Source organism: Agelaius tricolor, unplaced genomic scaffold (assembly GCF_023055355.1).
Source record: "Agelaius tricolor isolate 1412-34295 unplaced genomic scaffold, bAgeTri1.0.p SCAF_1, whole genome shotgun sequence".
In the NCBI taxonomy this organism is placed as follows: domain Eukaryota; kingdom Metazoa; phylum Chordata; class Aves; order Passeriformes; family Icteridae; genus Agelaius; species Agelaius tricolor.
Window position 1 is genome coordinate 21,276,027 of NW_027269261.1, and position 10,854 is coordinate 21,286,880.

Genomic DNA, 10,854 nt, shown 5'->3' on the forward strand with positions numbered 1-10,854 from the left:
TTCATTTTCCAGTAGTCAGTGTCACAGTTAACCAGCAAGAGCTGTTTCTTCAATTGCAGCTTCTACCTGATTCTGTAATACCTTTCCTTATGGTTTTTCTTCGTAGTATTAAAAAAAAATTAATTTTGTTATATGGCAGTTGTTGGCTTGCCATCCTTCTGAATAGTCCTTTTGAATAATTGTTTTTTCTGGGCAGTTATAAATTCTAGCCAATGTCCTCACTACAGGTATTAAAATCATTAATCATTCAGCTAATTGCTTATTGGCATTCTTTTGTAGCTTTTAGAGTTTAGTAAAGTTCTTGCTGAGTAAGATGGACAAACTTCCACCTAACATGAGGAAGGAAGGCAGGTTGCTTCTTATGGAAAGGTGAGGTGACAAATCTGTAAGACATTTTTATAGTGTTGACCTCAGTGAAATGTAACATTTAGGAAAGGAGCATCTCTTACACGGATTTCCACTTGAGACCCATGCCCAGGTTGCAGGTGTTGAGGTTGTACATGAAGAAAAGTTCATTAAAAGGAGGGGAAGGTCTGATTGGTTTGGGTTTTGGTTTTGGAGGTGGAGGGGTTTTTTGTTTGTTTTTTGTTTGTCTGTTTGTTTGTGGAACAATATTAATGAGGAATAAGTAAGCCTGCTTTGGGATTTCAAAAGACAATTGTCTTAAACCTTGGATCTGCAGGTCATGGAGTAAGTTGATTTTTAGAGCCCTACTAAAATTATGCTTTGCTGGCAGGAATACTAAACAGTGAAAGTGCAGAAAAATCCACAGTTAGAACTTACATACTCAATCCAGATAAAGATAAATTTTAGATTTTTTTCAAACATCTTATTTTATTTCTCTGAATGATATTGTATCGTACAGGTAACGTTAAGGATTAATGCTAAAATGCTCTTCTGAATAGATTTACAAAACCATTTCTTTTCAAATGAAATTACTATTACAGCAGAAAGCAGAGGTGTAAAACAGGATAGATCATGAAGAGAGAACAAGGTATTTCTGTACCCGGTTGATATTATACTTCCAGAGAAAAACATTTCACTAACATGAGGTGTGAACAAGTTTGGACTTACTCTAAGTTTACAAAGGCTTTAGGCTACTTCTTTATATCTCTCAATTTGCTTTTGGCCAAAACACAGCATCCTTTCTTCCCAAGATACATGTGCCAGAGAGGGGATAGCAAGAGGGCCACCATGAACCTTTCACGTTTCGTGTTCCAAAATGCAAGGATGTCCATTGAATAAGGGTTCCTTGTCCTTGGTATGTGTATTGTTAGGTGGAGCTATATCTGTAACTGAAAATATCCAGCAGTGAAATTATAATATTAGAAAGAAAATCCAAAAATGTTCTGTGCATTCTCTTGTGATTGAGAGTGGGAGAAATATCATGGTTGCAAATATTTATTAAATGAAAAAATCAAGACCAACTCTTATATTCAGTATATGCTGAGAAGGAAAAATAATGGGAAAGAGTTAAAAACCAAACCAGAGTAAACTTTGGTGAACCTGTGAAGATAAGAAACAGAAAAAACAATCTTCTGGTTTGCCAAGAGATAAAGGTTTATAACTAGCATGCTCTTCTAATGATGACATATGGCCCAGCATCATGGCCTGTCTTTCTCTGAAATGAAACTAAAACACATGCTGAAGTTGAGAATTATGGGGAGTGCAATGACTGGAATTATTTGGACTGAGCAAACCACTAGATAAAAGGCATACCTGAGAAAATCAGAAGAAACAAATGTCAAAGTGCAGAACATACTGGCATTAAAAGTGCCATAATAAGATGATCTCAATATGGGCACCTAAAATAGGAAATGAATCAGGAGGACCTAAACAAGCACTACAATGAGATAAAGAAATGGGTTTTGTGAATTGAACCTGGAAAAGAGGAAGAGTAGTCATGACAGAGCAAGACACTCATCTAAAGGCAGTCGGAGTGGAACTTTTCCTTGCTGTTTTGGTGCAAATGCTGGAGAGCCTATTTTCCTTCTCCCCTGTAATTAAATCCCTGCAGTTATCATTTGCATCCATGTGTATGAAATATATTTTGATAAGATACAAATGCTAAATATTTTATATATGCAGATGTGACAACTTACAGAGTTACATATTCATAGCTCCAAAATCTTCAAGATGCCTACCTGGAGATATTATGGATACATTTGGGTCAGTATATCTGATCACTGTTAAAAAGAGTGACACTTCAAAGTTGGTATGAGTTTGTACCAATTTTATAGATATGTAATCAAGCTCTACTTTTCTTCTGGCTTTTCTTCTTCTTATGAAAGGAAACATTTTTATAACTAAATAATAATTTATTGTCCTAATAGTTCACCTTTTAATAGTCCTGCTCAAAGTCATCTACTTTCAGAAAATTTACATTTCAGATAAATCCTTATCATAAATATAATGAATACCTCTCAGAAAAAAAATAAGCTTTCAACGTGGAATAAACATTTCAGCACAATCATTTCACACAATGATTGCTGTCCTAAAATAAACAAATACTTACAAAGCTGACTATTTTTGCACATGTAATTTAAGATAAAGAAATTGTGACAAAAAGTTGAAGCCCTTTTCAAAGGCTGCTTAGCACTTTACTGGCTGAAGAGGGAACAGATCTTTCTCAATCCATCTGCATGTACCTGAGTATTTGGAATACAATATATCATTGTCATCTTGAAACAGTCTTCAGTTTTTATTGTTTTCTGGAACTGTTTATTAATTATTTGATTAGAATTGACATCTGATTAAATATTTTATTCTGCCTTTGTAGTCTCTTGATATACAAAGCATGACTTTCTGCCCTCCTATGTGAGGATTTACTGGGCTAGATGTTGATTCAGTAGGTTGCAAGTGGAGTGCTTGCCCCCTGAGGGTCATATTAAAGCTCGAGGGGAGATTTTTGAGCAACACTGCATCCTAAAGACGATATATCAAGCTGATAGATACATGGCTCTTCTGTTGAGAAATTCACAGTAGAATTATTGCTTGTTGCCAGTTATTACTTGGATAGTGAGGAGTCTCTTGGGGATATGGATTGGATAAAAAGGGTTAAGCTGGGGGAAATGTTACACTCAAGACCTTGATGATGAGGAATGCTTGAAATAGTCAGAGGATGTTTTGTGTGCAAATTAGAATTACCATTTTGGGGGGTAAGTGCTCTGCCGTTTTAATGAGCAAATCGTGATTAGTTTAATAGAGCACCTTTCTCATTATGACTCAGCAGAGACTTGACAATTTATTTGCTGTACCCTCCTGCCCCCCTGCCCCATTCCTTTGGAGAACACTCACTAGTACATCACTGAGGAAATTCTCTGTGGGCTACAGGAAGCCATTCAGATAAATACAGCTGCTGTATATTGAAACATGTTGGTTTGAAAGTAGTGGGCTTGGCTTGTTCTACCAACAAGACTCAGGGTCAGGCAACTTTCACAGTAGAGATTTGTCCAAATTTTCTGCTCTTCCCTATGCTGTGCTTTTGTTGGTAGAAGAGATTTGAACATTTAGCTGAGATTACCTACGCCATTAAAATAACATCCAGACTGTGCAATTGTTATTGACATTTAGACAGCTACATCTTTGTTTTTTGATGAACATTCCTGTATCGCTATAATAACCACCTCTATACATACATAAAGCTTAATCTGAGCTTTTACTTTGTAGATCTCAGAGAGCTTTACAAAGAAGGATCAGTATTATTATCTCCATTTAACAGACTGGTAAATGAAAGACAAAGGTGAAATCATGTGTCCTGACAGAGCTGCAAATAAATTTAATGCTTTTGCTTCCTCAGTGAGTTGCCTCACACTGTCCCCTCAATAACGTGAACTTTGACTTCCTGGCCAAATTACTAGGTCGGTTAATTAGATTCATTTTTAGATGTAGCTTTTTTTGCTGTGTTGAATTTCTGTGTGAACTTTAAAAACTGGTGTATTTTAATCTGCAGACAGTTTCGTTTCAAATGAGGTAGTACCCAGCTTTGAACGAATATTGACTCTTTCTGTTGATGTCAGCTTAGAAAAACACTTAAAAACCCTGAAGTAAAAATTTTTACTTTCATTGCATCATCTTTCTTGTGCTATCTCAGTTTGACTTCAAGAATCACCTTATAAAGGATGCCAAAATAATACATGATTATCTGGGAGTACTGTACTTTACATCCATAAGTTTTAAAACCTTTTATTGCTCAACTTAAACCCAACTCTACTTATGTTGGTGCTAAACAGAACAATGTTATGTAAGGTAAATAAATGAGTTTTCCATTTTACTGTGAGAGTGAATGTCATGTGCAGAGACATTTGGTGTGCAAATGTTTGTTTTTGATGGCTCAGCTGGAGGGATATTGGAGCTATTTAAGTTAAGCCAGCCACCTTTTTCTCTCTGAGGTGAAGTGCTCACAAGCTCATTATTGGCCTTGAAGGTGTTGGCATGGGATTTGCAGACCATGAATTACATAAATCTCAGGGATTTTCTGGATTTGGAAACAGGAAGATTTTCAAGTTTACTTGGGATTTACCAGAGCCTTTTCCCCTAGATGTAGATAACAGCAGCAGAAAAAAGCATCCAAACACAGGCTGGATCATGCCCCCATATTATATGTTTTCTTTTTCACAGTGACAGAGAGGAGCAGAAGGAAATGAGGGAAGCTGGAGGTTCTGTTGTACTTCATCTTGTTCTGAAAAAAAACAGGAGGGCTGTAGGGCTAGGGGTCAATACCAGAAGTACCTGATAACTCCAGCACCCCAGAAGCCAGCTTTTAGTAAAAATTTTGTATGAGAACTGACAGATCTTGAAATTAATGTAAAGGGAATAAGTTTCTTAGGTTGAAGCAGGACATGTTTTGTGCCTTTCCCTGTAATACAATTTGGATCTGGAGATGAAAAATGTGGAAGTGCCCCAGATGTAAGTATAATCAGAGTAAAAATATCAGATGCTAGTTCACATATCTGTTAATGTATATATCAGTATAAATAAAAACTATTAGATGTGATTGATGTCTTTCTTTTTGAAGTTGATGCTTTCTTTCACCTGTCTCAGGGAGAGAATGACTCACACAGTGTATCACAAAGTCTGTTTCTTCCCTCTTAGTAACCACCTCATACACAGGTGGTAAATGAAAATAATAAAGCTTACTGTAAAGTACTGTTTGCTCATCTTAAAACTTACAACTTAGGCCCTGAGGCTTACAACTACACTTTAAGTTAGAGACCTGTGAGACTGGTTTTTCTTCAATAGAGACAAGAAGAAAATAACAGCAATGAAAAAGAATTCATGTTAGAAAGACCAAAGGAAAAAAGGCAAATGGTAACTACTAGACCATGAAAAGCAAAACTATTATACAAGAGTTTGAATTACAAAGGTAGTAACTTTCCAGTGCTTTAACTCTAGAAAAGAGCTACAGAGATATGGCTACAGATGTGTTGTATATAAAAGTTACAGATGTGTTTAAATACAGAAAGTTTCTTCAACAGATTGATCTCTTGTTAAAGAAAAAAGCGAAGCCATAAACTCACAGGTGTAAATTGTCATAGTTCTTTTTACTGCATGCAGTGAAATTTGCAGCAGTGAAAGGTCATTGGTGGTATCATTACTGACACATTTTGATCTGCAGTTCCTTGGACTTCATAAAAATTAATTTCCTTAACAAAACAGTGGGCTACAGACTGAGACTTCAGTGAATCTATTTTGATTTCTATCTAAAGATGTTCTTAACGTAAAATTTCTTCTGTTTGTTAAATTATTATTAATTTGTAAGGGCAAGAAGGTATCTGAATGATAAAAAGTCTGATCAATTTTACTCATACTGGGTAACATTTCTGTGAGCATTTCCTTAGCTTCTCAGGGTGGCAGAGCTGGGCACAGGGAGAAACAGATAATATTTGAACAGGTGGTAGAAAATATGTTGCTTCTGAATTACTTTTGGTGTTTGGAGGTTTGCTTTTAGCAAGATGATATTCACATATTGGAAAGAAGAAAATTAAGAATCAGCATTGTTCAGTAGTGAAAATGTTAAACTAAATGGACCATGTTAACATTACTGTTGATCCTGAGGAACAGTTTTTCCAGTATATGGAGCATTCTGTTTCCACACGGCATATGTTCTCCATGGTTTTCTCTGCTCTAATTCATCCGTGTTTTTCAACAGCTCCAGATGGCGTGATGCCTCCAAGGCTTTCATCTGCCACTCCGACCAGTCTTCAGGTTGTCTGGTCTACACCAGTTCGCAACAACGCCCCGGGCGCGCCCAGCTACCGACTCCAGATGCGGCGGCGGCGTTCTGCTGGTGACATTCTAGAGTACGCAGAGCAGCAAGGCCACCATCCGCTGCTGAGCAAGAAAAGTCCCCTTCCCTTGAACACGGCTCACCTTTAGGGTGGCTGGTCTTGTTACAAGACTTAATGTTTTAGTCTTTCTTGATGTGCTGGGATGTGTTCTGAAGTAACTCGTGCTGTTTTTCTTTGCAGTTTGCTTCCCAGCCCTACTGCTTCCTTACAGCACAGGGTTGGAGACCTGCAGCCCTACACTGAGTATGAGATGAGAGTGGTTGCCTCCAATGGTTATGGCAATGCTTACAGCAACTGGACTTCAATGACTACAGCAGAGGACAGTAAGCTATCAGATCTTATTTAGCTCCCTTTAGCAGAAAATATAAATACCAGTCTAGCTGCCATTGTACTTAATTTCTTTAAGTTATCTAGTTTTCTCAGTTATATAGCAGTAATGTATTTCCTTCCCTAGCATTAACTTGAAGTAAAAACTCCTAAAGGATCAAGTATCTGTTTTCTTACATATTCATTTAAAAATATGGATCTTTACATACATATTTTGTGCAGCAGTATCTTATTTCTATATAAAATATCCCTCCAGCAGTATATGGTTAGTTTAAGATACACTGGTAAGTACAGCTTTGTAAGTGGTGTTTCTTTATATTCTGGGACTTGATTCTGATTTCAGTCATATTAGAGAAAATAAGTTGAATTTAATAGTATACGACAGTTGTCTTATCTCTGTGTTGAGAATACTCAAGCTACCACAGAACTTTTTATTCCCAGTGATCTTTGTTAATTCAAAGTAGAGGCCTACTGGTCTGAAATTGGGTTTGTCATTGTCAATCCCATCACTTTCATTGTTAATAGTTCTATGTTCTCCAGACTCACTCCCTACAATTTTTTCAACAGTCCCTTTATTTAGCAACCAGATGTCAGAGTATAGGTACAGCCAGTTAGTTAACAGGATAGGATTTTGCACCTGATTCAATATGTAAGCAAAAACATATGACTTTGAATTTGAGCTTATCATTTGTAATACAAACAGAAAACACACATTTTCCAGATTTTTTTTTAAGAAACTGAGCTGTTAGCTTTCTTGTACAAGGTAGCAGGATATCTAACATTGGCAAATATTCAGTGTTGATGACTCAACTTGATTTTAGTCCCTTCTCTAAATGGTCAGCTGTCTATATTGAGAAAACGTTGAGTAGAAAATGTTTTTTTCCCACAACTTTAAAACATTTTTTCTTTGAAGCTGAGCAAATGATTCACAACAGAAATTTATGTGATAAATTCATTTAAGCTCCAAAGGTATTAATGCTTCTATGAACATACTACCTAAAAGTAAATGTAAGTTCTGAACTTGGTTTTTAGGTACCAGACCTGTGTTAACTATCTGTAGCAATTCTTTCAGGGATTCAGTTATTTCAGTACATTGTTTGCTAATAAAAGTGGATACAATACTATTGAACTTGTCTGCATTCATAGTCAAAATGCTACCAGTCTCCTAAGACTATTTTTTTCAAATTGCAATAGTTATTTAGCTCTGGTCTGATAGTTCACATAGTGTTTCTTTTCACATACAAGGATGACAGAAGTACATTTCAAAGGCATCACTTGTTACTGATATAAAAAATATTTTTGTGCTAAGTAGTAGGTGTACAATTTTAAAATTCTCTTTTGAGGACTTAGGGGTAGGTGGAAAACCCACACAGGAGATGCAACAGTATCCAACAGCCTTCATCATTAAAAAAAACCCAGCCAACTTTCAGTGGTGACACAGGACTCTGTGTCATTGTGGAGAGCTGCCATCTGTGAAAGGATATTCAGCTCAATTGCTTAAGACTGAATGATTGTCATTGGGTCTAAGCAGTGGTTTTGTCAAGGTTTCAACATGATTCTTATGAAACTGCCTGTACTGACAGTTTGTTGCAGAAGTACACTTAATTCCTGGCCCTGCTAACCAACAGACTTTGACTTTTTAAAGTACAATTTAATAGTGGAAATTTCCCATATCTCTTACTCTGTTGAACTAGATGTGTGTCTACATGTTCTTACTGAATTTTATTCTGTAAATATATGTCTTTTTGTCTCACCAAAGCATAAAGTACCTGTAGGCATAAAAAATATGCATGTGTGTGTCTGTGTGCACATACACTTGACAGCAATAGATGAGAATCAAACATCCATTTTTAAAGTCAGTAGAACTCCAGTAATACAAGTTGATGGTTTCACAGTATATCTGTGTATTATATTTAATTTATGATAAATATGTGGTAAAATATTTATAGGATATTGGGAATCATTAAGGCAAAATTAGTAAATGCTGCTATAAAAATATGTTGTATCGGACAATGGAAGATCTTAATATACAGATTAGTAGGTTTGGGGTATTTTTTAATGCTAGAAAACATGCAATAAAGAATTTTCAAATACTTCCATTTACAGGATTGTGACACTAGTAACTGATCCATGCATTTTTAAAAGTCTAACCTGCCCATGCCAGATTACAAAAATACACATAACTATGAATATTTTAAATCCTGCTAAACATGCATTAATAAAAGATGTTTGTTCCAGTGATCTTGATAAGTATAACATCATATTTACTGCCAGAATATCTACAGATAGAAGCATTTGATGAAGTTTCTGAATTAGAGCTTGCTTTTAGTAACTTGAATGTAAATTTCTGATAGCTCTCTTGCAATCTGTGTAAAGGCCACCGAACTGAGGTCAGTATGTACCATTGAACTGAGAACAGAATCTCATACATTGTATTCAGAAATAAAACTAAACCTTCTAGATATAATAAAGGAGATACAAGTCAGGTTTTCCTTTTAGCTACGGGAAGCCTTTGAGGTCTCTGGGATTTGCAAAGACATTGGTTACAGTTACTTGAAGCTGCCCCAATGGCAGCTCCTGGGTTCCTAAGGTGTAGATTTAGGACTTGCAAAATTATATTGTCTGATACATTGTTCAGAGGGATATCTCCCAAATGAGAGAGGTGCTTTTTCTAGTGCTTGTGAAAATACACCATGGCTTGGACAAGTTCTTAGATAGCAAAATTTCTACTTTAAAGAAAAGCTTCCTGTTACTTGATTAGCTTTTGAACAGCCCAGAACCTGTTTGCAGCCCAGTGAGCTGCATACAGCAGAACATCTCAGTCACCAGCACATTCTCTGACGTGGCTACATTTTGATTCTGTGCATCAGTATAAAACTCTGGTATGGAGAGCTCTTATTAAGGCCCTTTTAAAAGTGTCTGACTTGCACTGGCAGGAAAGGAAGATTTTGCAAGGTACCTAGGAGGTAGTCCAATTTTTTATTTTTTATTTCTTACATAAATGACATCAAGTCCATCTCTTTTATACACAATGAAGTTATAGGCCAGCCCAATGTTTCTTCACAGTAAGTAAGGGCAAAAGCACACAGTAGTCACTGGAGATCATTACGAATTGAAGTTGCTGGAGATAAAAAAAGCAATTAAAAATAAATTTAAAAAAAGAGCTCCTGCAATGTATCAGCTGAGCTACTTCTTGTCAAATCAGGAGAGCATTATTCCTGTCACAGAGAGTGCTATGGTGTTCTCATCTGTCATGTTTTGGTTCCAGGATGAAAAGCCTTAGTCTGTGGGGATATCTCATCACAGATTAAACTTCCTCATGACGGGAAAAGGAGGGTCAGGCACTGGTCTCTTCTCTGTGCTGACCAGTGGCAGGACCCAAGGGAATGGCCTGAAGTTGTGTCAGGGGAGGTTTACATTGGGTATTAGAAAAAGGTTCTTCTCTCAAAGGCTGGTTGGACACAGCTGGTTGGACACAGCACATCAAGACAGGCTTCCCAGGGAAGTGTTCACAGCCCAAGCTTGACAGAGTTCAGGAAGTGTTTGGACACCACTCTGAGGCACATGGTGTGACTCCTGGGAATATCCTGTGCAGAGTCAAGAGTTGTGCTTTGATGATCCTGATGGGTCCCTTCCAACTCAAGATATTCTATGATTCTTGATTCTCCTAAATCTTCCTGACGAAGATTTGACAATGAAGAGAGACAGTGCAGAACAAGAGGGTAAATAAAGCAGTTTGCCACCTTTGGAATCTCTTGCTTTCTCTGCTAATGATATTTTTGTCTAAGACAGGTCTCCTACTTTAATTATGTAAGTTAGGTCCATATAATTGAGGTATATAAACTAATCCATAAATAGTTGATGTGAATGTGTTCACATGAGCTCAAGAAAGAAAAATGGAAATTGAAACAAGAGAAGATAAAACCTGGTGAGGTGACAAGAGGAAGAGAAATCATGTGAAATACCTGACAGGACAAATAGCAAAAGAAAAGAACACATTAAGCTGATGTAGTAGTGGCACATATGATATATATGATCATATGATATATAGCGCAAACTGCCCATGCATAATCCTACAGATTAGGAATTAGAACTTTATTGACCGGTAGAACTGAATTCTGGAACCAATGTACATTTGGAGCAGTAGAGGGCAACAAGTCTTAATACGCTGAAGACAGCTCCTAATACATATTTGAAGGGGTTCATATGGATTTCATGTCATTGCATGAACAGCTTA

General features: G+C 36.7%; 1 protein-coding gene across 9 annotated transcripts in view; it reads left to right on the forward strand.

Annotated features, from left to right (window-relative positions):
• The window catches only part of USH2A (usherin), a 373,983-nt gene that overhangs the window by 228,654 nt on the left and 134,475 nt on the right, over window positions 1–10,854 (forward strand). For all 9 annotated transcript variants that reach the window (XM_071426043.1, XM_071426058.1, XM_071426050.1 and 6 more), the window contains 2 exons: window positions 6,152–6,302; window positions 6,471–6,613. In XM_071426043.1, the coding sequence (XP_071282144.1) occupies window positions 6,152–6,302; window positions 6,471–6,613 (294 nt within the window). The remainder of the gene's footprint in view (window positions 1–6,151; window positions 6,303–6,470; window positions 6,614–10,854) is intronic.